The 27,623-nt window shown below is 62.8% G+C and overlaps 2 protein-coding genes across 2 annotated transcripts in view; one reads left to right on the top strand and one right to left on the bottom strand.

The window, feature by feature from the left end:
* WDR3 (WD repeat domain 3) lies at nt 1-27,338 on the bottom strand. The gene is made up of 27 exons (XM_073668735.1): nt 27,201-27,338; nt 26,312-26,484; nt 26,027-26,236; nt 24,896-25,014; nt 23,902-23,980; nt 23,426-23,521; nt 22,878-22,970; nt 22,698-22,799; nt 22,425-22,522; nt 16,989-17,084; nt 16,671-16,910; nt 14,679-14,772; nt 14,322-14,423; nt 14,164-14,249; nt 8,038-8,179; nt 7,080-7,136; nt 6,893-6,993; nt 3,469-3,580; nt 3,247-3,381; nt 3,123-3,173; nt 2,940-3,005; nt 2,778-2,870; nt 1,540-1,587; nt 1,401-1,444; nt 635-763; nt 426-519; nt 1-349 (listed from the first exon to the last, which is right to left on the bottom strand). Exons 2-27 carry the CDS (start codon nt 26,480-26,482, stop codon nt 194-196), a joined length of 2,814 nt encoding a protein of 937 aa, XP_073524836.1. The 5' UTR covers nt 26,483-26,484; nt 27,201-27,338; the 3' UTR covers nt 1-193.
* GDAP2 (ganglioside induced differentiation associated protein 2) overlaps nt 27,333-27,623 on the top strand; it is a 41,853-nt gene continuing 41,562 nt past the window's right edge. The window contains exon 1 of the mRNA XM_073668736.1: nt 27,333-27,432. The gene's annotated coding sequence lies outside the window, so the exon portion shown is untranslated. The remainder of the gene's footprint in view (nt 27,433-27,623) is intronic.

The following is a 27,623-nucleotide window of genomic DNA, read 5'->3' on the forward strand; positions in this document are numbered from 1 at the left end:
TCTGAATCAATTGATATAAAAATCTGTTTAATAAAAGGATTGTCCTGTGGGTGGCGGCACTGTACATGGCATCACGAATTCAGGGTCCTCGTCTGCCTGCCCCCCCCCCCCCCCACAGGGAAAGTAGGGTTTATTATAACAGTCCAGAGCTGGAAGACTGAGTCCGCAGCAGTCACACGAGGGTCAGCAGCGGTCACACGAGGGTCAGCAGCATCTTTTCCTTCTTTTTCCGTTTTCTCTTCTTTTCCTCGAACCTCTCGGTGGCGTCAGCGAAAAACAAAATCTCTTCTTTGGCTTCGATCTCTCTCTTCAAGAAGTGCAGGGCGGCCATGTTCACCCCCATCACGTCCTGAGGAGGTCGGAGAGAAAGAGTCACAAGACGCGCAGGAAATAAGAGTGACCAGGAAAGCGAGCAGGCGACCTACCCGAACCTCCGACACCCGCGAGATGCTGCAGCTCTTCAGATCCTCCATGACGCCCAGCAGCATGTGGTTACTGGTGATCTCCCCAAAATGGATCCTGGCGATGGATCAGAGGGAGATCAACACACGGCAGCCGTGACATTCACCCCATACAGCGGCCCCCACTATATAAACATACGATTACCCCGATATATCCTGCCCCCCGGACTCACCGGAGCATGAATAAGAGGCAGCGGCAGATTAATTCCACGTCCTGACTGCGCCGCATGTAATCCCGGAAGAGAGTCAGCAGATCCGGGACGTAGGAGAAGGGAAGAACCAGGAGAGACTCCTCCAGCTCACTGCAGAGAGGACCGGACATTACCAATCACACAGAGGCCACCACCACCCGCAATGGCCGCCACCACCCCCCCACAATGGCCGCCGCCACCGCCCCCCGCAATGGCCGCCCGCCACAACGGCCACCACCGCCCGCCACAACGGCCACCACCGCCCGCCACAATGGCCGCCACCGCCCCCCCCAATGGCTGCCACCGCCCCCCACAATGGCCGCCACCGCCCCCCACAATGGCCGCCACCGCCCCCCACAATGGCCCCCTGATCAGCTGTGGGAAATTAGCACCAACCATAGTTTCTAAAATCTGCCTAAACATTTTACAACTGAATCAGTAAAAAGTCTGTTGTTTGGGTGCAGTCATACTCTGTGCGCCCACTAGATGTCAGTAATAAAGTCCATGTGCCGCCATACTCTGTGTGGCCACTAGATGTCAATGTACAAAGCAATGAGCAGAGGGAGATGCTCCTCACGTTGCCATCTAGTGTTACAACGAGAGAATACAAGGGCAGCAGCGAAGCCTCATCAGGACTCCTGGTAACTTCTGGCTTTAGTTTCTGCGTCTCCTCCTTCCTGGTTTTCATCTCCCTATTGTAGCACAGGAAGCCCAGACGCCATCACCCAGGACACGTGAGACCACTCACCTGGACCGCACCTTCTTTATCACATCCAGAACATAGTCTGAAGACTGTGGAGGAAGAGGAAGGGGTTAACACCAGCAGTCAGAAGCGATGGAATAAATAATAAATGGCGGCGCAGTAATATGAGGAGAGTAGATCTCACCGATATGTTCCCAAACGCCTGCAGGATCGGGTGGATTTTTCTGGGGAGCTGCAAAAAAAAAAGGAAAAGTCAGTGAACGCAATACTGTCACCGCCCTCTAGTCTGCTCTGCGGTCCGAGCCTCCTGCGCACACAGCACGCCTGCCCCCTCCCTCCTGCGCACACGGCGCGTCCGCCCCCCCCCCCTCCTGCGCACACGGCGCGTCCGCCCCCCCCCTCCTGCGCACACGGCGCGTCCGCCCCCCCCCTCCTGCGCACACGGCGCGTCCGCCCCCCCCCCTCCTGCGCACACGGCGCGTCCGCCCCCCCCTCCTGCGCACACGGCGCGTCCGCCCCCCCCTCCTGCGCACACGGCGCGCCCGTCCCCCCCTCCTCCTGCGCACACGGCGCGCCCGTCCCCCCCCCTCCTGTGTCGCACACGGCACGTCCGCCCCCCCCCTCCTGCGCACACGGCGCGCCCGGCCCCTTCTCCTGTGTCGCACACGGCGCGCCCGTCCCCTTCTCCTGTGTCGCACACGGCGCGCCCGTCCCCTTCTCCTGTGTCGCACACGGCGCGCCCGTCCCCTTCTCCTGTGTCGCACACGGCGCGCCCGTCCCCTTCTCCTGTATCGCACACGGCGCGCCCGTCCCCTTCTCAGGATTGCACACGGCGCGCCCGTCCCCTTCTCCTGTGTCGCACACGGCGCGCCCGTCCCCTGCTCCTGTGTCGCACAAGGCGCGCCCGTCCCCTGCTCCTGTGTCGCACACGGCGCGCCCGTCCCCTGCTCCTGTGTCGCACACGGCGCGCCCGTCCCCTGCTCCTGTGTCGCACACGGCGCGCCCGTCCCCTGCTCCTGTGTCGCACACGGCGCGCCCGTCCCCTGCTCCTGTGTCGCACACGGCGCGCCCGTCCCCTTCTCCTGTGTCGCACACGGCGCGCCCGTCCCCTTCTCAGGATCGCACACGGCGCGCCCGTCCCCTTCTCCTGTATCGCACACGGCGCGCCCATCCCCTTCTCAGGATCGCACACGGCACGCCCGTCCCCTTCTCCTGTATCGCACACGGCGCGCCCGTCCCCTTCTCCTGTATCGCACACGGCGCGCCCGTCCCCTTCTCCTGTATCGCACACGGCGCGCCCGTCCCCTTCTCCTGTATCGCACACGGCGCGCCCGTCCCCTTCTCCTGTATCGCACACGGCGCGCCCGTCCCCTTCTCCTGTATCGCACACGGCATGCCCGTCCCCCGCTGAACGTTATTCACCTCCTTGCCCGCGGCCCGGCACAGCGCCTGGTACTCCTCCACTTTGCTGCTCTCCTCTCGGTGCAGCTCCACGGCCTCCATGATCCGCTCAGTCTGGGGGAGACGACAGGTTAATCTCTGGACGTGTCACACATGGCGGCGCTCGGTCGCTCTCACACTCACCGCTTTCACCGTCTCGATGGTCTTCTTCCCGGCCAGCGCGGCTTCCCCCTCCTTCTCCCCGGCGACCTGTGGAGAACAAGCAGCGATCAGTGCAGAGCCGTGCCGTGCTGGGCAGAGCTGTGGTGTGTCAGGCCGAGCAGAGCCGTGCTGAGCTGTGCCGTGCCGGCGCCCCGCGGTACTCACCACCGGCTGCGCGCCCGTCCCCACACTTTCCTCAAATTCGGCCTCACGTTGCTAAAACGACAGGAGAATATGGAGGTTTATACAGAGCGATCAGTGATGGCCGCCGCTGCACCGCGCCGCTCACCATCTCCTGCTCCTCCTCCAGGATCAGCGGCTCCCTCGTCCGCTCCCACAGACGCAGCGACTTGTCATGTGACGAGGACACAACATGGTCGCCACTGGGACTGACGGCCAAACACCAGACCTCTCCATGATGGCCCTGGAACCAGAGGCCACATCAGAAGCTCCGCCCTCAGCACAAGCCCCTCCCATTATGTAAATGAGCAGACCCCCACACTGCGCTCACCTCCAGGGTCTGCACCTGCTGGAACTTGTCTGCGTCCCACTGCTTCACCTTCCGGTCCTTCCCCGCGCTGAAGAACAAGTGCGTCCGGGGCACGAACTGCAGGAACATGACGCTGCGGAGAGAGCGGAGGATAGAGAGGGGCCGGCGGGGTACACAGAGAGGAGGGGGCGGCGGGGTACACAGAGAGGAGGGGGCGGCGGGGTACACAGAGAGGAGGGGGCGGCGGGGTACACAGAGAGGAGGAGGGGGCGGGGTACACAGAGAGGAGGGGGCGGCGGGGTACACAGAGAGGAGGAGGGGGCGGCGGGGTACACAGAGAGGAGGAGGGGGCGGCGGGGTACACAGAGAGGAGGAGGGGGTGGCGGGGTACACAGAGGAGGAGGAGGGGGCGGGGTACACAGAGAGGAGGAGGGGGCGGGGTACACAGAGAGGAGGAGGGGGCGGGGTACACAGAGAGGAGGAGGGGGCGGGGTACACAGAGAGGGGGCGGCGGGGTACACAGAGAGGAGGAGGGGGCGGCGGAGTACACAGAGAGGAGGAGGGGGCGGCGGGGTACACAGAGGAGGGGGCGGCGGGGTACACAGAGAGGAGGGGGCGGCGGGGTACACAGAAAGGAGGGGGCGGCGGGGTACACAGAGAGGAGGGGGCGGCGGGGTACACAGAGAGGAGGAGGGGGTGGCGGGGTACACAGAGAGGAGGAGGGGGTGGCGGGGTACACAGAGAGGAGGAGGGGGTGGCGGGGTACACAGAGAGGAGGAGGGGGTGGCGGGGTACACAGAGAGGAGGAGGGGGCGGCGGGGTACACAGAGGAGGAGGGGGCGGGGTACACAGAGAGGAGGAGGGGGGGGCGGGGTACACAGAGAGGAGGAGGGGGCGGCGGGGTACACAGAGAGGAGGAGGGGGCGGCGGGGTACACAGAGAGGAGGAGGGGGCGGCGGGGTACACAGAGAGGAGGAGGGGGCGGCGGGGTACACAGAGAGGAGGAGGGGGCGGCGGGGTACACAGAGAGGAGGAGGGGGCGGCGGGGTACACAGAGAGGAGGAGGGGGCGGCGGGGTACACAGAGAGGAGGAGGGGGCGGGGTACACAGAGAGGAGGAGGGGGCGGGGTACACAGAGAGGAGGAGGGGGCGGGGTACACAGAGAGGAGGAGGGGGCGGGGTACACAGAGAGGAGGGGGCGGCGGGGTACACAGAGAGGAGGGGGCGGCGGGGTACACAGAGAGGAGGGGGCGGCGGGGTACACAGAGAGGAGGGGGCGGCGGGGTACACAGAGAGGAGGAGGGGGCGGCGGGGTACACAGAGAGGAGGGGGCGGCGGGGTACACAGAGAGGAGGGGGCGGCGGGGTACACAGAGAGGAGGGGGCGGCGGGGTACACAGAGGAGGGGGCGGCGGGGTACACAGAGAGGAGGGGGCGGCGGGGTACACAGAGAGGAGGGGGCGGCGGGGTACACAGAGAGGAGGAGGCTTGGTACACAGAGAGGAGGGGGCGGCGGGGTACACAGAGAGGAGGGGGCGGCGGGGTACACAGAGAGGAGGAGGCTTGGTACACAGAGGAGGGGGCGGCGGGGTACACAGAGAGGAGGGGGCGGGGTACACAGAGAGGAGGGGGCGGCGGGGTACACAGAGAGGAGGGGGCGGCGGGGTACACAGAGAGGAGGGGGCGGCGGGGTACACAGAGAGGAGGGGGCGGCGGGGTACACAGAGAGGAGGGGGCGGCGGGGTACACAGAGAGGAGGAGGGGGCGGCGGGGTACACAGAGAGGAGGGGGCGGCGGGGTACACAGAGAGGAGGGGGCGGCGGGGTACACAGAGAGGAGGGGGCGGCGGGGTACACAGAGGAGGGGGCGGCGGGGTACACAGAGAGGAGGGGGCGGCGGGGTACACAGAGAGGAGGGGGCGGCGGGGTACACAGAGAGGAGGAGGCTTGGTACACAGAGAGGAGGGGGCGGCGGGGTACACAGAGAGGAGGGGGCGGCGGGGTACACAGAGAGGAGGGGGCGGCGGGGTACACAGAGAGGAGGGGGCGGCGGGGTACACAGAGAGGAGGGGGCGGCGGGGTACACAGAGAGGAGGGGGCGGCGGGGTACACAGAGAGGAGGAGGCTTGGTACACAGAGGAGGGGGCGGCGGGGTACACAGAGAGGAGGGGGCGGGGTACACAGAGAGGAGGGGGCGGCGGGGTACACAGAGGAGGGGGCGGCGGGGTACACAGAGAGGAGGGGGCGGCGGGGTACACAGAGAGGAGGGGGCGGCGGGGTACACAGAGAGGAGGGGGCGGGGTACACAGAGGGGGCGGCGGGGTACACAGGAGGGGGCGGCGGGGTACACAGGAGGGGGCGGCGGGGTACACAGAGAGGAGGGGGCGGCGGGGTACACAGAGGAGGGGGCGGCGGGGTACACAGAGGAGGGGGCGGCGGGGTACACAGAGGAGGGGGCGGCGGGGTACACAGAGAGGAGGAGGGGGCGGGGTACACAGAGAGGAGGAGGGGGCGGGGTACACAGAGAGGAGGGGGCGGCGGGGTACACAGAGGAGGGGGCGGCGGGGTACACAGAGGAGGGGGCGGCGGGGTACACAGAGAGGAGGAGGGGGCGGCGGGGTACACAGAGAGGAGGAGGGGGCGGCGGGGTACACAGAGAGGAGTAGCGGGCGGCGGGGTACACAGAGAGGAGGAGGGGGCGGCGGGGTACACAGAGAGGAGGAGGGGGCGGCGGGGTACACAGAGAGGAGGAGGGGGCGGCGGGGTACACAGAGAGGAGGAGGGGGCGGCGGGGTACACAGAGAGGAGGAGGGGGCGGCGGGGTACACAGAGAGGAGGAGGGGGCGGGGTACACAGAGAGGAGGAGGGGGCGGCGGGGTACACAGAGAGGAGGAGGGGGCGGCGGGGTACACAGAGGAGGAGGGGGCGGCGGGGTACACAGAGAGGAGGAGGGGGCGGCGGGGTACACAGAGAGGAGGAGGGGGCGGCGGGGTACACAGAGAGGAGGAGGGGGCGGCGGGGTACACAGAGAGGAGGAGGGGGCGGCGGGGTACACAGAGAGGGGGGGGCGGCGGGGTACACAGAGGAGGGGGCGGCGGGGTACACAGAGAGGAGGAGGGGGCGGGGTACACAGAGAGGAGGGGGCGGCGGGGTACACAGAGAGGAGGGGGCGGCGGGGTACACAGAGAGGAGGGGGCGGGGTACACAGAGGAGGGGGCGGCGGGGTACACAGAGAGGAGGCGGCGGGGTACACAGAGAGGAGGAGGGGGCGGGGTACACAGAGAGGAGGAGGGGGCGGCGGGGTACACAGAGGAGGAGGGGGCGGCGGGGTACACAGAGAGGAGGAGGGGGCGGCGGGGTACACAGAGAGGAGGGGGCGGGGTACACAGAGAGGAGGGGGCGGGGTACACAGAGAGGGGACAGTCTCGGGGGTCTTCTTTCGCCCACCTGTCCTCATGGCTGAACATTGAGCGGTGACAATCCCCGAAGTCCAGGCCCCAGATCTTGATGTTGCGATCGGCAGAGCCGGTGACTATGATGGCGCTGTCCTATAGGAGAAATCTCACTGGTCACATGACAGACCCCAGACTGACCCCGCCCCCGGACTGACCCCGCCCCCACACAGGATACTTACATGTGCGATGTCCATACACAGGACCGGCAGCTTGTGTCCGTACAGAGAGAGGAAGAACTGAAAGAAAAGATGGCGGTGAGAACCGGAGCCGGCGGGGGAGGGAGCCGGAGCCGGCGGGGGAGGGAGGGGGACAGAGCCGGAGCCGGCGGGGGAGGGAGGGGGACAGAGCCGGAGCCGGCGGGGGAGGGAGGGGGACAGAGCCGGAGCCGGCGGGGGAGGGAGGGGGACAGAACCGGAGCCGGCGGGGGAGGGAGGGGGACAGAGCCGGAGGGGGAGGGAGGGGGACAGAACCGGAGCCGGCGGGGGAGGGAGGGGGACAGAGCCGGAGCCGGCGGGGGAGGGAGGGGGACAGAGCCGGAGCCGGCGGGGGAGGGAGGGGGACAGAGCCGGAGCCGGCGGGGGAGGGAGGGGGACAGAGCCGGAGCCGGCGGGGGAGGGAGGGGGACAGAGCCGGAGCCGGCGGGGGAGGGGGGAGAGGGACAGAGCCGGAGCCGGCGGGGGAGGGGGGAGAGGGACAGAACCGGAGCCGGCGGGGGAGGGGGGAGAGGGACAGAACCGGAGCCGGCGGGGGAGGGGGGAGAGGGACAGAACCGGAGCCGGCGGGGGAGGGGGGAGAGGGACAGAACCGGAGCCGGCGGGGGAGGGGGGAGAGGGACAGAACCGGAGCCGGCGGGGGAGGGGGGAGAGGGACAGAACCGGAGCCGGCGGGGGAGGGGGGAGAGGGACAGAACCGGAGCCGGCGGGGGAGGGGGGAGAGGGACAGAACCGGAGCCGGCGGGGGAGAGGGACAGAACCGGAGCCGGCGGGGGAGGGGGACAGAACCGGAGCCGGCGGGGGAGGGGGACAGAACCGGAGCTGGTGGGGGAGGGGGGATAGAAGGTCACATCCAGTTGTATGGGGGCAGTGGTGAAAGCAGACTTCCCCCGGGGGACCGCACCCCCTCGCTGCCCCCCATTACCTTCAGCGAGTCCATGTAGAAGATCTTCACGGTGCAGTCCAGCAGGGACACGGCCAGGAGTCGCCCGTCCGGACTGATCCGCACGCACAACACGTCCTCGTCCATCTGCAGCACCCGGCTCTGCTTCACCGAGAGACGCCGACTGCAGGCAGAAGACAACTCCCATCATCCCCACTGCTGCACTGCGGACAGCTCCCGCCAGCACTACTCCTCCCATCATCCCCACTGCTGCACTGCGGACAGCTCCCGCCAGCACTACTCCTCCCATCCTCCTCAGTGCTGCACTGCGGACAGCTCCCGCCAGCACTACTCCTCCCATCCTCCTCACTGCTGCACTGCGGACAGCTCCCGCCAGCACTACTCCTCCCATCCTCCTCAGTGCTGCACTGGGGACAGCTCCCGCCAGCACTACTCCTCCCATCCTCCTCAGTGCTGCACTGCGGACAGCTCCCGCCAGCACTACTCCTCCCATCATCCCCACTGCTGCACTGCGGACAGCTCCCGCCAGCACTACTCCTCCCATCCTCCTCAGTGCTGCACTGCGGACAGCTCCCGCCAGCACTACTCCTCCCATCATCCCCACTGCTGCACTGCGGACAGCTCCCGCCAGCACTACTCCTCCCATCATCCCCACTGCTGCACTGCGGACAGCTCCCGCCAGCACTACTCCTCCCATCATCCCCACTGCTGCACTGCGGACAGCTCCCGCCAGCACTACTCCTCCCATCATCCCCACTGCTGCACTGCGGACAGCTCCCGCCAGCACTATTCCTCCCATCCTCCTCAGTGCTGCACTGCGGACAGCTCCCGCCAGCACTACTCCTCCCATCATCCCCACAGCTGCACTGCGGACAGCTCCCGCCAGCACTACTCCTCCCATCATCCCCACTGCTGCACTGCGGACAGCTCCCGCCAGCACTACTCCTCCCATCCTCCTCAGTGCTGCACTGCGGACAGCTCCCGCCAGCACTACTCCTCCCATCCTCCTCACTGCTGCACTGCGGACAGCTCCCGCCAGCACTACTCCTCCCATCCTCCTCAGTGCTGCACTGGGGACAGCTCCCGCCAGCACTACTCCTCCCATCCTCCTCAGTGCTGCACTGCGGACAGCTCCCGCCAGCACTACTCCTCCCATCATCCCCACTGCGGACAGCTCCCGCCAGCACTACTCCTCCCATCCTCCTCAGTGCTGCACTGCGGACAGCTCCCGCCAGCACTACTCCTCCCATCATCCCCACTGCTGCACTGCGGACAGCTCCCGCCAGCACTACTCCTCCCATCATCCCCACTGCTGCACTGCGGACAGCTCCCGCCAGCACTACTCCTCCCATCATCCCCACTGCTGCACTGCGGACAGCTCCCGCCAGCACTACTCCTCCCATCATCCCCACTGCTGCACTGCGGACAGCTCCCGCCAGCACTATTCCTCCCATCCTCCTCAGTGCTGCACTGCGGACAGCTCCCGCCAGCACTACTCCTCCCATCATCCCCACAGCTGCACTGCGGACAGCTCCCGCCAGCACTACTCCTCCCATCATCCCCACTGCTGCACTGCGGACAGCTCCCGCCAGCACTACTCCTCCCATCCTCCTCAGTGCTGCACTGCGGACAGCTCCCGCCAGCACTACTCCTCCCATCCTCCTCACTGCTGCACTGCGGACAGCTCCCGCCAGCACTACTCCTCCCATCCTCCTCAGTGCTGCACTGCGGACAGCTCCCGCCAGCACTACTCCTCCCATCCTCCTCAGAGCTGCACTGCGGACATCTCCCGCCAGCACTACTCCTCCCATCATCCCCACTGCTGCACTGCGGACAGCTCCCGCCAGCACTACTCCTCCCATCCTCCTCAGTGCTGCACTGCGGACAGCTCCCGCCAGCACTACTCCTCCCATCCTCCTCACTGCTGCACTGCGGACAGCTCCCGCCAGCACTACTCCTCCCATCCTCCTCAGTGCTGCACTGGGGACAGCTCCCGCCAGCACTACTCCTCCCATCCTCCTCAGTGCTGCACTGCGGACAGCTCCCGCCAGCACTACTCCTCCCATCATCCCCACAGCTGCACTGCGGACAGCTCCCGCCAGCACTACTCCTCCCATCATCCCCACTGCTGCACTGCGGACAGCTCCCGCCAGCACTACTCCTCCCATCCTCCTCAGTGCTGCACTGCGGACAGCTCCCGCCAGCACTACTCCTCCCATCCTCCTCACTGCTGCACTGCGGACAGCTCCCGCCAGCACTACTCCTCCCATCCTCCTCAGTGCTGCACTGCGGACAGCTCCCGCCAGCACTACTCCTCCCATCCTCCTCAGAGCTGCACTGCGGACATCTCCCGCCAGCACTACTCCTCCCATCATCCCCACTGCTGCACTGCGGACAGCTCCCGCCAGCACTACTCCTCCCATCCTCCTCAGTGCTGCACTGCGGACAGCTCCCGCCAGCACTACTCCTCCCATCCTCCTCACTGCTGCACTGCGGACAGCTCCCGCCAGCACTACTCCTCCCATCCTCCTCAGTGCTGCACTGGGGACAGCTCCCGCCAGCACTACTCCTCCCATCCTCCTCAGTGCTGCACTGCGGACAGCTCCCGCCAGCACTACTCCTCCCATCATCCCCACTGCTGCACTGCGGACAGCTCCCGCCAGCACTACTCCTCCCATCCTCCTCAGTGCTGCACTGCGGACAGCTCCCGCCAGCACTACTCCTCCCATCATCCCCACTGCTGCACTGCGGACAGCTCCCGCCAGCACTACTCCTCCCATCCTCCTCAGTGCTGCACTGCGGACTGCTCCCGCCAGCACTACTCCTCCCATCCTCCTCAGTGCTGCACTGCGGACAGCTCCCGCCAGCACTACTCCTCCCATCATCCCCACTGCTGCACTGCGGACAGCTCCCGCCAGCACTACTCCTCCCATCCTCCTCAGTGCTGCACTGCGGACTGCTCCCGCCAGCACTACTCCTCCCATCCTCCTCAGTGCTGCACTGCGGACAGCTCCCGCCAGCACTACTCCTCCCATCATCCCCACTGCTGCACTGCGGACAGCTCCCGCCAGCACTACTCCTCCCATCCTCCTCAGTGCTGCACTGCGGACAGCTCCCGCCAGCACTACTCCTCCCATCATCCCCACTGCTACACTGCGGACAGCTCCCGCCAGCACTACTCCTCCCATCATCCCCACTGCTGCACTGCGGACAGCTCCCGCCAGCACTACTCCTCCCATCCTCCTCAGTGCTGCACTGCGGACAGCTCCCGCCAGCACTACTCCTCCCATCCTCCTCAGTGCTGCACTGCGGACAGCTCCCGCCAGCACTACTCCTCCCATCCTCCTCAGTGCTGCACTGGGGACAGCTCCCGCCAGCACTACTCCTCCCATCCTCCTCAGTGCTGCACTGCGGACAGCTCCCGCCAGCACTACTCCTCCCATCCTCCTCAGTGCTGCACTGCGGACAGCTCCCGCCAGCACTACTCCTCCCATCCTCCTCAGTGCTGCACTGCGGACAGCTCCCGCCAGCACTACTCCTCCCATCCTCCTCAGTGCTGCACTGCGGACAGCTCCCGCCAGCACTACTCCTCCCATCCTCCTCAGTGCTGCACTGCGGACAGCTCCCGCCAGCACTACTCCTCCCATCCTCCTCAGTGCTGCAGTGCGGACAGCTCCCGCCAGCACTACTCCTCCCATCCTCCTCACCTGCTCTGTGGACAGCTCCCGCCAGCACTACTCCTCCCATCCTCCTCAGTGCTGCACTGCGGACAGCTCCCGCCAGCACTACTCCTCCCATCCTCCTCAGTGCTGCACTGCGGACAGCTCCCGCCAGCACTACTCCTCCCATCCTCCTCAGTGCTGCACTGCGGACAGCTCCCGCCAGCACTACTCCTCCCATCCTCCTCAGTGCTGCAGTGCGGACAGCTCCCGCCAACACTACTCCTCCCATCCTCCTCAGTGCTGCACTGCGGACAGCTCCCGCCAGCACTACTCCTCCCATCCTCCTCAGTGCTGCACTGCGGACAGCTCCCGCCAGCACTACTCCTCCCATCATCCCCACTGCTGCACTGCGGACAGCTCCCGCCAGCACTACTCCTCCCATCCTCCTCAGTGCTGCAGTGCGGACAGCTCCCGCCAACACTACTCCTCCCATCCTCCTCAGTGCTGCACTGCGGACAGCTCCCGCCAGCACTACTCCTCCCATCCTCCTCAGTGCTGCACTGCGGACAGCTCCCGCCAGCACTACTCCTCCCATCCTCCTCACCTGCTCTGCGGACAGCTCCCGCCAGCACTACTCCTCCCATCCTCCTCAGTGCTGCACTGCGGACAGCTCCCGCCAGCACTACTCCTCCCATCCTCCTCAGTGCTGCAGTGCGGACAGCTCCCGCCAGCACTACTCCTCCCATCCTCCTCACCTGCTCTGTGGACAGCTCCCGCCAGCACTACTCCTCCCATCCTCCTCAGTGCTGCACTGCGGACAGCTCCCGCCAGCACTACTCCTCCCATCCTCCTCAGTGCTGCACTGCGGACAGCTCCCGCCAGCACTACTCCTCCCATCATCCCCACTGCTACACTGCGGACAGCTCCCGCCAGCACTACTCCTCCCATCATCCCCACTGCTGCACTGCGGACAGCTCCCGCCAGCACTACTCCTCCCATCCTCCTCAGTGCTGCACTGCGGACAGCTCCCGCCAGCACTACTCATCCCATCCTCCTCAGTGCTGCACTGCGGACAGCTCCCGCCAGCACTACTCCTCCCATCCTCCTCAGTGCTGCACTGCGGACAGCTCCCGCCAGCACTACTCCTCCCATCCTCCTCAGTGCTGCACTGTGGACAGCTCCCGCCAGCACTACTCCTCCCATCCTCCTCAGTGCTGCACTGCGGACAGCTCCCGCCAGCACTACTCCTCCCATCCTCCTCAGTGCTGCACTGCGGACAGCTCCCGCCAGCACTACTCCTCCCATCCTCCTCAGTGCTGCACTGCGGACAGCTCCCGCCAGCACTACTCCTCCCATCCTCCTCAGTGCTGCACTGCGGACAGCTCCCGCCAGCACTACTCCTCCCATCCTCCTCAGGGCTGCACTGAGGACAGCTCCCGCCAGCACTACTCCTCCCATCCTCCTCAGTGCTGCACTGCGGACAGCTCCCGCCAGCACTACTCCTCCCATCCTCCTCAGTGCTGCACTGCGGACAGCTCCCGCCAGCACTACTCCTCCCATCCTCCTCAGTGCTGCACTGCGGACAGCTCCCGCCAGCACTACTCCTCCCATCATCCCCACTGCTGCACTGCGGACAGCTCCCGCCAGCACTACTCCTCCCATCCTCCTCAGTGCTGCACTGGGGACAGCTCCCGCCAGCACTACTCCTCCCATCCTCCTCAGTGCTGCACTGCGGACAGCTCCCGCCAGCACTACTCCTCCCATCCTCCTCACCTGCTCTGTGGACAGCTCCCGCCAGCACTACTCCTCCCATCCTCCTCAGTGCTGCACTGCGGACAGCTCCCGCCAGCACTACTCCTCCCGTCCTCCTCAGTGCTGCACTGCGGACAGCTCCCGCCAGCACTACTCCTCCCATCATCCCCACTGCTGCACTGCGGACAGCTCCCGCCAGCACTACTCCTCCCATCATCCCCACTGCTGCACTGCGGACAGCTCCCGCCAGCACTACTCCTCCCATCCTCCCCACTGCTGCACTGCGGACAGCTCCGGCCAGCACTACTCCTCCCATCCTCCTCAGTGCTGCACTGCGGACAGCTCCCGCCAGCACTACTCCTCCCATCCTCCTCAGTGCTGCACTGCGGACAGCTCCCGCCAGCACTACTCCTCCCATCCTCCTCAGTGCTGCACTGCGGACAGCTCCGGCCAGCACTACTCCTCCCATCCTCCTCAGTGCTGCACTGCGGACAGCTCCCGCCAGCACTACTCCTCCCATCCTCCTCAGTGCTGCACTGCGGACAGCTCCCGCCAGCACTACTCCTCCCATCCTCCTCAGTGCTGCACTGCGGACAGCTCCCGCCAGCACTACTCCTCCCATCCTCCTCAGTGCTGCACTGCGGACAGCTCCGGCCAGCACTACTCCTCCCATCCTCCTCAGTGCTGCACTGCGGACAGCTCCGGCCAGCACTACTCCTCCCATCCTCCTCACCTGCTCTGTGCATCGGTGTCATCATTCACGAGTTCAAACTCCCAGAACTTCACGCACTTGTCGGCGCCCCCAGTGGTGAATCCGCGCTAGGACACATGGGAATGTCAGTACTGTGTGGACTGGACTACAACCCTCAGCGTCCAGTGATTGCTCCTTACCTGGTCGGGTGACAGCGCCATGGACCATACGGCGCCATCGTGAGCGTCCACGGCGTCCAGCTCCGTCCCGGAGGACAGATCGAAGAGCTGCAGCTTCCCGGACTGAAAGAAGCGAGCAATGAGGGGGAGGGGCATAGCTGAGGGGAGGGGCCATGATCCAGTCATGTGACCAACAGCCGCTACAATGGATCAGTGTGACCCCTGACCCCACTACACAGGTCACATGGTCTCATGAGCAGCCAATAAGAGGCAGAATATGGAGAGAATCCGACCATTGGCTCCTGCCCCTCCCCCTGGAGCCGGTCATGTGACAGCTGCGCAGCGTACGCAGGGCCCCTGCGGAGTCATGACTGTTACCTTGGTGCCGACTATGACGTGTCTGTCTCCAGGAACGAAGAGTGAGCAGAGCGCGTAGTCACAGTCCATGGTGCGGATGCACTGCAGCGTGGACCTGCGGAGAGATGGCGGACGTCACTGCTCCGCACCGTCAGCCCTCAGGCTGCCGCCCCAGGCGAGAGGTGAGGAGCAATGCATTGTGGGAGACGGCTGACGTCACTGCTCCGCACCGTCCGCTCTCAGGCTGCCGCCCCAGGTGGGGGGTGTGGAGCGATGCATTGTGGGAGGTGTTGTCCCCGCACTGCAGAACCCACAATGATCTGCTGCAGGCGAGCGCAGCTCTGGGCGCGACTGCTGCAGGCGAGCGCAGCTCTGGGCGCGACTGCGGCAGGCGAGCGCAGCTCTGGGCGCGACTGCGGCAGGCGAGCGCAGCTCTGGGCGCGACTGCGGCAGGCGAGCGCAGCTCTGGGCGCGACTGCGGCAGGCGAGCGCAGCTCTGGGCGCGACTGCTGCAGGCGAGCGCAGCTCTGGACGCGACTGCTGCAGGCGAGCGCAGCTCTGGACGCGACTGCTGCAGGCGAGCGCAGCTCTGGACGCGACTGCTGCAGGCGAGCGCAGCTCTGGACGCGACTGCTGCAGGCGAGCGCAGCTCTGGACGCGACTGCTGCAGGCGAGCGCAGCTCTGGACGCGACTGCTGCAGGCGAGCGCAGCTCTGGACGCGACTGCTGCAGGCGAGCGCAGCTCTGGACGCGACTGCTGCAGGCGAGCGCAGCTCTGGACGCGAATGCTCCAGGCGAGCGCAGCTCTGGACGCGAATGCTCCAGGCGAGAGCAGCTCTGGACGCGAATGCTCCAGGCGAGAGCAGCTCTGGACGCGAATGCTGCAGGCGAGAGCAGCTCTGGACGCTAATGCTGCAGGCGACAGCAGCTCTGGACGCTAATGCTGCAGGCGAGCGCAGCTCTGGACGCTAATGCTGCAGGCGAGCGCAGCTCTGGACGCGAATGCTGCAGGCGAGCGCAGCTCTGGACGCGAATGCTGCAGGCGAGCGCAGCTCTGGACGCGAATGCTGCAGGCGAGCGCAGCTCTGGACGCGAATGCTGCAGGCGAGCGCAGCTCTGGACGCGAATGCTGCAGGCGAGCGCAGCTCTGGACGCGAATGCTGCAGGCGAGCGCAGCTCTGGACGCGAATGCTGCAGGCGAGCGCAGCTCTGGACGCGAATGCTGCAGGCGAGCGCAGCTCTGGACGCGAATGCTGCAGGCGAGCGCAGCTCTGGACGCGAATGCTGCAGGCGAGCGCAGCTCTGGACGCGAATGCTGCAGGCGAGCGCAGCTCTGGACGCGAATGCTGCAGGCGAGCGCAGCTCTGGACGCGAATGCTGCAGGCGAGCGCAGCTCTGGACGCGAATGCTGCAGGCGAGCGCAGCTCTGGACGCGAATGCTGCAGGCGAGCGCAGCTCTGGACGCGAATGCTGCAGGCGAGCGCAGCTCTGGACGCGAATGCTGCAGGCGAGCGCAGCTCTGGACGCGAATGCTGCAGGCGAGCGCAGCTCTGGACGCGAATGCTGCAGGCGAGCGCAGCTCTGGACGCGAATGCTGCAGGCGAGCGCAGCTCTGGACGCGAATGCTGCAGGCGAGCGCAGCTCTGGACGCGAATGCTGCAGGCGAGCGCAGCTCTGGACGCGAATGCTGCAGGCGAGCGCAGCTCTGGACGCGAATGCTGCAGGCGAGCGCAGCTCTGGACGCGAATGCTGCAGGCGAGCGCAGCTCTGGACGCGAATGCTGCAGGCGAGCGCAGCTCTGGACGCGAATGCTGCAGGCGAGCGCAGCTCTGGACGCGAATGCTGCAGGCGAGCGCAGCTCTGGACGCGAATGCTGCAGGCGAGCGCAGCTCTGGACGCGAATGCTGCAGGCGAGCGCAGCTCTGGACGCGAATGCTGCAGGCGAGCGCAGCTCTGGACGCGAATGCTGCAGGCGTGCGCAGCTCTGGATGTGACTGCCGCCCTCCGTCCTACCTGTTCCAGATCTTCACGGACTCCGCAGACGCTGACAGCACGGCGATGTTGTCAGAGCTGAACGCCGCGGTCCGGACGTCGCTGCGGTGCCCCCCCAGCGTCAGGCGACATGTCTTGGTGCTCTGCGCGCTCCCGGCTTGAGTGGTCTCGGCCGGCAAGGAGAAGCCCTCCACACTGTTGTTCTGCAGCAGGACCACCACCCTCAGCTCCCCCCTAGCAGAGACGAGCAGGTCACATGACCTATGGGGGCAGAGGTGGCAGCGGTCAGTAGTGGCGGTCTGTGGACCAGGGACGGGAGAGGGTGAGGGGGGCAGTTACTTGATTTTCGAGGAGGCCTTAATGTTGGCGACTTTCACGATTTCATCCTGAAGCGTCTGATCCACGAGGGGCGATGACTCCGGACCACCAGCCTGTCTGCACGCAAAGCAAAGGGGGTGAGCGACCGCCCGACCGGGACCCCCCGACAGAAACACGGATACCCCCCTGATAGCCACACAGGGACCCCCCCGACAGCCACACAGGGACCCCCCCGACAGCCACACAGGGACCCCCCCGACAGCCACACAGGGACCCCCCCGACAGCCACACAGGGACCCCCCCGACAGCCACACAGGGACCCCCCCGACAGCCACACAGGGACCCCCCCGACAGCCACACAGGGACCCCCCCGACAGCCACACAGGGACCCCCCCGACAGCCACACAGGGACCCCACCGACAGCCACACAGGGACCCCACCGACAGCCACACAGGGACCCCACCGACAGCCACACAGGGACCCCACCGACAGCCACACAGGGACCCCACCGACAGCCACACAGGGACCCCACCGACAGCCACACAGGGACCCCACCGACAGCCACACAGGGACCCCACCGACAGAAACACAGGGACCCCACCGACAGAAACACAGGGACCCCACCGACAGAAACACAGGGACCCCACCGACAGAAACACAGGGACCCCACCGACAGCCACACAGGGACCCCCCCCCCCCGACAGCCACACAGGGACCCCCCCCCCGACAGCCACACAGGGACCCCCCCCCGACAGCCACACAGGGACCCCCCCCCCGACAGCCACACAGGGACCCCCCCCCCGACAGCCACACAGGGACCCCCCCCGACAGCCACACAGGGACCCCCACCGACAGCCACCCCCACCGACAGCCACACAGGGACCCCCACCGACAGCCACACAGGGACCCCCACCGACAGCCACACAGGGACCCCCACCGACAGCCACACAGGGACCCCCACCGACAGCCACACAGGGACCCCCACCGACAGCCACACAGGGACCCCCCCCGACAGCCACACAGGGACCCCCCCCGACAGCCACACAGGGACCCCCCCCGACAGCCACACAGGGACCCCCCCCGACAGCCACACAGGGACCCCCCCCGACAGCCACACAGGGACCCCCCCCGACAGCCACACAGGGACCCCCCCCGACAGCCACACAGGGACCCCCCCCGACAGCCACACAGGGACCCCCCCCGACAGCAACACAGGGACCCCCCGACAGCCACACAGGGACCCCCCCGACAGCCACACAGGGACCCCCCCGACAGCCACACAGGGACCCCCCCGACAGCCACACAGGGACCCCACCGACAGCCACACAGGGACCCAACCGACAGAAACACAGGGACCCCCCCGACAGCCACACAGGGACCCCCCGACAGCCACACAGGGACCCAACCGACAGAAACACAGGGACCCAACTGACAGCCACACAGGGACCCCCCGACAGCCACACAGGGACCCCACCGACAGCCACACAGGGACCCCACCGACAGCCACACAGGGACCCCACCGACAGCCACACAGGGACCCCACCGACAGCCACACAGGGACCCCACCGACAGCAACACGGGACCCCCCCCCCCCCCCCGCACCCCAGACAGCCACAGGGGACCCCCCCCGACAGCCACACGGCAACACCTGACAGCGACAGAGGACTCACCCCCCCCCCCTCCGACAGACACAGGAGACCCCCCCCAACAGCCAGAGGGGAACATCCCCCCCTGCACCCCCGACAGCCACAAGGTACTCCCCGACAGGAGCAATGTAGTGTATGTACACAGTGACTGCACCAGCAGAATAGTGAGTGCAGCTCTGGAGTATAATACAGGAGGTAACTCAGGATCAGTAATGTAATGTATGTACACAGTGACTCCACCAGCAGAATAGTGAGTGCAGCTCTGGAGTATAATACAGGATATAACTCAGGATCAGTAATGTAATGTATGTACACAGTGACTGCTCCAGCAGAATAGTGAGTGCAGCTCTGGAGTATAATACAGGATATAACTCAGGATCAGTAATGTAATATATGTACACAGTGACTGCACCAGCAGAATAGTGAGTGCAGCTCTGGGGTATAATACAGGATGTAACTCAGGATCAGTAATGTAATGTATGTACACAGTGACTGCACCAGCAGAATAGTGAGTGCAGCTCTGGAGTATAATGCAGGATGTATCTCAGGATCAGTAATGTAATGTATGTACACAGTGACTGCACCAGCAGAATAGTGAGTGCAGCTCTGGAGTATAATACAGGAATGTAACTCAGGATCAGTAATGTAATGTATGTACACAGTGACTGCACCAGCAGAATAGTGAGTGCAGCTCTGGAGTATAATACAGGATGTAACTCAGGATCAGTAATGTATGTACACAGTGACTGCACCAGCAGAATAGTGAGTGCAGCTCTGGAGTATAATACAAGATGTAACTCAGGATCAGTAATGTAATGTATGTACACAGTGATTGCACCAGCAGAATAGTGAGTGCAGCTCTGGAGTATAATACAGGAGGTAACTCAGGATCAGTAATGTAATGTATGTACACAGTGATTGCACCAGCAGAATAGTGAGTGTAGCTCTGGAGTATAATACAGGATGTAACTCAGGATCAGTAATGTAATGTATGTACACAGTGACTGCACCAGCAGAATAGTGAGTGCAGCTCTGGAGTATAATACAAGATGTAACTCAGGATCAGTAATGTGATGTATGTACCCAGTGACTGCACCAGCAGAATAGTGAGTGCAGCTCTGGAGTATAATACAGGAGGTAACTCAGGATCAGTAATGTAATGTATGTACACAGTGACTGCACCAGCAGAATAGTGAGTGCAGCTCTGGAGTATAATACAGGATGTAACTCAGGATCAGTAATGTAATGTATGTACACAGTGACTGCACCAGCAGAATAGTGAGTGCAGCTCTGGAGTATAATACAGGAGGTAACTCAGGATCAGTAATGTAATGTATGTACACAGTGACTGCACCAGCAGAATAGTGAGTGCAGCTCTGGAGTATAATACAGGATGTAACTCAGGATCAGTAATGTAATGTATGTACACAGTGACTGCACCAGCAGAATAGTGAGTGCAGCTCTGGAGTATAATACAGGATGTAACTCAGGATCAGTAATGTAATGTATGTACACAGTGACTGCACAGCAGAATAGTGAGTGCAGCTCTGGAGTATAATACAGGATGTAACTCAGGATCAGTAATGTAATGTATGTACACAGTGACTGCACCAGCAGAATAGTGAGTGCAGCTCTGGAGTATAATACAGGATGTAACTCAGGATCAGTAATGCAATGTATGTACACAGTGACTGCACAGCAGAATAGTGAGTGCAGCTCTGGAGTATAATACAGGATGTAACTCAGGATCAGTAATGTAATGTATGTACACAGTGACTGCACCAGCAGAATAGTGAGTGCAGCTCTGGAGTATAATGCAGGAGGTAACTCAGGATCAGTAATGTAATGTATGTACACAGTGACTGCACCAGCAGAATAGTGAGTGCAGCTCTGGAGTATAATACAGGAGGTAACTCAGGATCAGTAATGTAATGTATGTACACAGTGACTGCACCAGCAGAATAGTGAGTGCAGCTCTGGAGTATAATACAGGATGTAACTCCGGATCAGTAATGTAATGTATGTACACAGTGACTGCACCAGCAGAATAGTGAGTGCAGCTCTGGAGTATAATACAGGATGTAACTCAGGATCAGTAATTAATTGATGTACACAGTGACTGCACCAGCAGAATAGTGAGCGCAGCTCTGGAGTATAATGCAGGAGGTAACTCAGGATCAGTAATGTAATGTATGTACACAGTAACTGCACCAGCAGAATAGTGAGTGCAGCTCTGGAGTATAATGCAGGAGGTAACTCAGGATCAGTAATGTAATGTATGTACACTGACTGCACCAGCAGAATAGTGAGTGCAGCTCTGGAGTATAATACAGGATGTAACTCAGGATCAGTAATGTAATGTATGTACACAGTAACTGCACCAGCAGAATAGTGAGTGCAGCTCTGGGGTATAATACAGGATGTAACTCAGGATCAGTAATGTAATGTATGTACACAGTGACTGCACCAGCAGAATAGTGAGTGCAGCTCTGGAGTATAATACAGGATGTAACTCAGGATCAGTAATGTAATATATGTACACAGTGACTGCACCAGCAGAATAGTGAGTGCAGCTCTGGGGTATAATAAAGGAGGTAACTCAGGATCAGTAATGTAATGTATGTACACAGTGACTGTACCAGCAGAATAGTGAGTGCAGCTCTGGGGTATAATACAGGATGTAACTCAGGATCAGTACTGTAATGTACACAGTGACTGCACCAGCAGAATAGTGAGTGCAGCTCTGGAGTATAATACAGGATGTAACTCAGGATCAGTAATGTAATGTATGTACACAGTAACTGCACCAGCAGAATAGTGAGTGCAGCTCTGGAGTATAATGCAGGAGGTAACTCAGGATCAGTAATGTAATGTATGTACACAGTAACTGCACCAGCAGAATAGTGAGTGCAGCTCTGGAGTATAATGCAGGAGGTAACTCAGGATCAGTAATGTAATGTATGTACACAGTAACTGCACCAGCAGAATAGTGAGTGCAGCTCTGGGGTATAATACAGGATGTAACTCAGGATCAGTAATGTAATGTATGTACACAGTGACTGCACCAGCAGAATAGTGAGTGCAGCTCTGGAGTATAATACAGGAGGTAACTCAGGATCAGTAATGTAATGTATGTACACAGTGACTGCACCAGCAGAATAGTGAGTGCAGCTCTGGAGTATAATACAGGATGTTACTCAGGATCAGTAATGTAATATATGTACACAGTGACTGCACCAGCAGAATAGTGAGTGCAGCTCTGGGGTATAATACAGGATGTAACTCAGGATCAGTACTGTAATGTATGTACACAGTGACTGCACCAGCAGAATAGTGAGTGCAGCTCTGGAGTATAATGCAGGATGTAACTCAGGATCAGTAATGTAATGTATGTACACAGTGACTGCACCAGCAGAATAGTGAGTGCAGCTCTGGAGTATAATACAGGATGTAACTCAGGATCAGTAATGTAATGTATGTACACAGTGACTGCACCAGCAGAATAGTGAGTGCAGCTCTGGAGTATAATACAGGAGGTAACTCAGGATCAGTAATGTAATGTATGTACACAGTGACTGCACCAGCAGAATTGTGAGTGCAGCTCTGGAGTATAATGCAGGAGGTAACTCAGGATCAGTAATGTAATGTATGTATGTACACAGTGACTGCACCAGCAGAATAGTGAGTGCAGCTCTGGAGTATAATACAGGATGTAACTCAGGATCAGTAATGTAATGTATGTACACAGCGACTGCACCAGCAGAACAGTGAGTGCAGCTCTGGAGACCTTGGCCTCGTCGTCATCACTTACTTCGTCTTCTTCTTGGCTTTCTTCTGTTTCCTTTCCATCTTCTTGGCGATTTCCTCCTTATTTAGGACACAGAACACTTCCAGCATTGAGTCCGTTCCCTGCAAGATAAAGCGGTGCTGAGTCCAATCAGGTCTTAGAGGGACGGTCACCTTCCCCATTGCAGTCAGTACTGGGTAGGGGTTTGGAGCAGAGTGGGTTGTTGCCCTGCGGGTCTGAAAGTGACAAGTGGGCGGGGCTTAGGCTCATCATTATATTGTACGTGGGGGCACTCACATGACAGGCCAGGAAGCGCTTGCTGCGGTCCGTCGCCAGCGTCACCACCCGGTCCCTTCCTTCTCTCATGATGGAGCCGTAGCGCTGACAGGTCAGGATACGCTGCAGACAAAGGTACAGACGGCGATCACATCAGACATCGACCCTGACTCCGCCCCCTGCGCCATGACAGCGGCGTACCTCCTCTGTGGCCTCCTCTTCGGCCTCCTCACTCCCGGCCTCCTCTGCCGGACCTTTTGTTTTTTTCATCCGAGGTTCGTCCGAGTCTTCAGTCTGTGCAGGAAAGAGAAAAGTGATCGGTGCTTGGCGACAGCCGCCTGACACTGATTGCAGGACCGGCCGCCATGTAAATCCGCAGAGCTCGTCCCTGGTGGGGAACGGAGACCGTGCAGCCACCTACACGGCGCACAGCCAGGGGCAGGGAAGGCGACCGCCGGGGGCAGGGGTGGTGACCGCTAGGGGCAGGGACTGCCGGGGGCAGGGGTGGTGACCGCTAGGGGCAGGGGCGGTGACGCCGGGGGCAGGGGCGGTGACCGCCGGGGGCAGGGGCGGTGACGCCGGGGGCAGGGAAGGCGACCGCCGGGGGCAGGGAAGGCGACCGCCGGGGGCAGGGAAGGCGACCGCCGGGGGCAGGGGCGGTGACCGCTGGGGGCAGGGGCGGTGACGCCAGGGGCGGTGAGGCCGCCGGGGGCAGGGGCGGTGACGCCGTGCATTCCGGGGGCACATACCTCACTAACATAGGAGACGGTCCAGGCTCGCAGCTCGCTGTCCGCAGATCCAGTCAGTATCCGCCGCTCATCCGCCAGCAGGGCGAGGCCCCAGACCTGAGGGAGGACCCGGATCACCGAATGACACATACAGATGCCTGGAGCGCGGTCACATGACCAGAGACGCCATCTTGGAATCTATGTGTGCACATTACCACGTAGCGCCCTCTATAGGCCACAGTAGCATCTTTATTAGGCTGGACAGCGACTTTGGACACGACACAGATCGTTCTGCCACATCGCAGTAGAAAGGGGTCATATTGTGGCACGGAGGGTCCCGAGACCACGACACCGAGCCGCCGTCCAGCCACACTGTACGCACACAACCACAGATGCGCCATGTATCACCCCGACAGGAGCCATGACTGTCACATGACATAACCGGGACCGTCCCTCTGATCTGCAGGAGCGGCCCCCCAACTACACGTGGCTCGTACCTCTGTGCGGTGTCCCACCATGGTCCGGAAGCAGTGCTGCGTCTCCAGGTCCCACCACTTCACCAGGGCGTCCTTACCGCTGCAGGGAGAAGAGGGCGCAGGGTCAAAACTGCACAGGACTCGGGTATGACCCCAGGCGGCCCCTGGAGTCGAGGGGTGGGAAACCCCTGGAATTAAGGACGTCCCTACTCACGCTGTACAGTCCGCAGGGCAGCAGCGGCCTCTGGGCTTAACTGTTCGCCTACGTTACCCCTATAATCAGTTCATCACCCCGCCCCATAGTCACAAAATATTTCCCTAAATTGTTCCTCTTGTGTTTCCAGCGTTCTTTTTTTAGGTGAAGCGTCAGCTCTCTGTATTATGGGGGCATCACTTGTTATTATTTGGAGGTCCGGCGCCTGTTGCAGCCGCTGCAGAGGGCGCCGACACATCACATCTCCTACACTAGTTATCCCCCGTGCACTTTGGACTCGCCCCCGCCCCCTGTGTACTTTGCTTCCCCCTGATCCGTGCACTTTGGCCCTGTCCCCCCCCCATCCGTGCACTTTTGCTCCGTCCCCCCACGTGCACTTTGGCCCCGCCCCCCCCCACCGTGTACTTTGGCCCCCCCCACCATGCACTTTGGCCCCGTCCTCCCCCGACCCTGCACTTTGGCCCCCCACCATCTACTTTGCCCCCCCCCCCACCGTCTACTTTGGCCCCGTCCTCCCCCCACCCTGCACTTTGGCCCCCCCCGCACTTTGGCCCCGTCCCCCCCCCACCCTGCACTTTGGCCCCGTCCCCCCACCACCCTGCACTTTGGCCCCGCCCCCCCCACCGTGTACTTTGGCCCCCCCACCGTCTACTTTGGCCCCGTCCTCCCCCCACCCTGCACTTTGGCCCCCCCCGCACTTTGGCCCCGTCCCCCCACCACCGTGCACTTTGGCCCCGTCCCCCCACCACCGTGCACTTTGGCCCCGTCTCCCCCCCCCACGTGCACTTTGGCGCCATGTACCTGGTGACCAGGAGGTTCCTCTCGCCCAGGATCAGCGCCTGCGTCACGGCGTCCTTGTGCCCCTTCAGCCGGTACAGGCCGCACTCATTGATGACGTCCCAGACGATGACGTCCGTGTCCTGCGGGGAGGAGGGAGGACGGTCGGTTCTGCCTCGTTACAGCTAGAGTGGGCACCACCCCAGCAGGGCGCACGAGGACAGCCCCTTTACTTACCCATCTACCGTGGGTGAAGGAGACGAGATCTCAGGCCTGAGGGGGTAAAGCCCCCACTGCGAGGTCAGCACGCACCGTCGAAGGGCGAATACACTACATGTGGTTTGTTATGTTCATCCCTGGAGATCCGTTTTAGGCCCCTGGACCCCCAGGGACAAGGTTACACATCCGGAGCACTGGGAGATCAGAGATGGTGACACATCCACCATTAGTCATAGTCAGCCAACTACTAGAGATGTGTAGCCCACCAGGGTCATCATTTATAAAGCCACAAGCCCACCAGGGTCATCATTTATAAACCACAAGACCACCAGGATCATCATTAATAAAGCCACAAGACCACCAGGGTCATCATTTATAAAGCCACAAGACCACCAGGGTCATCATTTATAAAGCCACAAGCCCACCAGGGTCATCATTTATAAAGCCACAAGCCCACCAAGGTCATCATTTATAAAGCCACAAGCCCACCAGGGTCATCATTTATAAAGCCACAAGCCCACCAGGGTCATCATTTATAAAGCCACAAGCCCACCAGGGTCATCATTTATAAAGCCACAAGCCCACCAGGGTCATCATTTATAAATCATGTTTGGCCATTAGGTGACACCAGGGACGTCAGTCACCAATATCGGAGACACTATAGAGGTTATTTTACACCACCGGCCCCCCAGGAGAAATAACCTGACAGGACGCCCGATGAGGGCCGGGGCCATCACACCGGGGTACGGTTACACCAAGAGACCCCCAGGATTAGAGCTGCTATAGTCACGGGGGATTGTGATTGCCCGTGTGGCCTGGGATGCGCTGAATGCCCTGAGACACCGCAGACCACCAGGGCCGCACCGTATGAGCCCAACAAACAGAGAAAGCAGCAGAGCCGCCATCAGCGGTGACAGAGACGGCGATATTCAGTACCTTGGAGCCGGACACCAGGCGGCCCCCCAGCTGGTCGTAGGTCAGGGCCGTCACGGCCGCTTTGTGCCCGTTGAAGGTGACGCCGCTCTCTCCGCTCAGCAGACTGAAGACACGTATGGAGCCGTCCTCGTACCCCACGGCCAGCGCTAGGCCGTCGGGGGAGGGGCGCAGCTGCGTCACCTCCTGCTTCTGGCCTTGTAGGATGAGGACCTGCAGTGAAGAGCGCAGACGTCAGGGGCCATAATGGCCGGGGCCCCGAGTGACATGACACAGGCAGCTGCTTACCTTCTCGCCCTTCCGGGTGTCCCAGATGAAGACGTGTTCACAGGCCCCTACGGCCACATATCGCCCCTTCTCACCCCGCAGGGCGACGTAACACACATTGCACTTCAAACTCGCAACCACCCCGAAAATGGCAGAGGCCGAGTAGCGGAGGTACTGGCGAGTGAGGCCCATGGCTGCAAGGAGAGAGAGGGGTCACTGCAGGGGGAAACCGGGAAGAAGCGCGTGGAGGGAGGGTGGGGGGGTACCGACACGCGCGGGGGGGGGGGGGGCTACCGACGCGCGCGGAGGCGGGGGGGGGGGGGCTACCGACGCGCGCGGAGGCGGGGGGGGGGGCTACCGACGCGCGCGGAGGCGGGGGGGGGGGGGCTACCGACGCGCGCGGAGGCGGGGGGGGCTACCGACGCGCGCGGAGGCGGGGGGGGGGCTACCGACGCGCGCGGAGGCGGGGGGGGGGCTACCGACGCACGCGGAGGCGGGGGGGGGGGCTACCGACGCACGCGGAGGCGGGGGGGGGGGGGGGCTACCGACGCGCGCGGAGGCGGGGGGGGCTACCGACGCGCGCGGAGGCGGGGGGGGGGCTACCGACGCGCGCAGAGAGGGGGCTACCGACGCGCGCGGAGGCGGGGGGGGGGGGGGGCTACCGACGCACGCGGAGGCGGGGGGGGGGGGGGGGGGCTACCGACGCACGCGGGAGGCGGGGGGGGGGGGGGGCTACCGACGCACGCGGAGGCGGGGGGGGGGCTACCGACGCGCGCGGAGGTTGTTGAGAAGCAAACAACTATGGGGGTAAGTGTGGGCAGATAAGTGACTGACGCCCCCGCAGACCCCACACACGGTTCACACGGGAGGGTAAAGCAGATATCAGGGGGCACAGAGTCTCCGTTCTCACCCGCTCTTCTCTCCTGATCTCCGGTGCTCCGCAGTCACACAGACACGTGCTCAGTGTAACGCGACCATTGTTTGAAGCGCATGCGCTAATCATGGTTTCTCCGCCATGCTCATGACGTATAAAGCCCCGCCCATCAGAAACTATTACTCCCAGGCCCCGCCCCCTGCACACACGAGGCACTTCCGGTTACAGATCAGGTGACAACAGCGGCGACATGAAAAGGAAACCGGAGGTGAGAGGAGCCCGTGACACGGGACCCCCGAGCTGTGACCCGGAGACACCTTTTGTAATCTGTGCAAGCCACCGCCCCGGGGTCTGACCCAGAGACCCTGTGTAATCTGTATCCCCCCTCCCACCCCCGAGGTCTGACCCGGAGACCCCGTGTAATCTGTACCCCCCCCCCAGAGTGCTGGCCCGGAGACC

This window comes from Phyllobates terribilis, unplaced genomic scaffold (assembly GCF_046119375.1).
Source record: "Phyllobates terribilis strain yellow unplaced genomic scaffold, ASM4611937v1 Scaffold_2__4_contigs__length_985480577, whole genome shotgun sequence".
Lineage (NCBI taxonomy): Eukaryota > Metazoa > Chordata > Amphibia > Anura > Dendrobatidae > Phyllobates > Phyllobates terribilis.

What these genes read in the sequence shown, in the direction of transcription:
- WDR3 (XM_073668735.1), bottom strand. Translation starts at nt 26,482, where the DNA reads ATGGGCCTCACTCGCCAGTACCTCCGCTACTCGGCCTCTGCCATTTTC. An exon ending in TGTGTATGGACATCGCACAT is followed by an intron (nt 6,994 to 7,079) that starts GTAAGTATCCTG and finishes TTTCTCCTATAG; the next exon opens with GACAGCGCCATCATAGTCAC. An exon ending in GGACGGGCGCGCAGCCGGTG is followed by an intron (nt 3,006 to 3,122) that starts GTGAGTACCGCG and finishes TGTTCTCCACAG; the next exon opens with GTCGCCGGGGAGAAGGAGGG.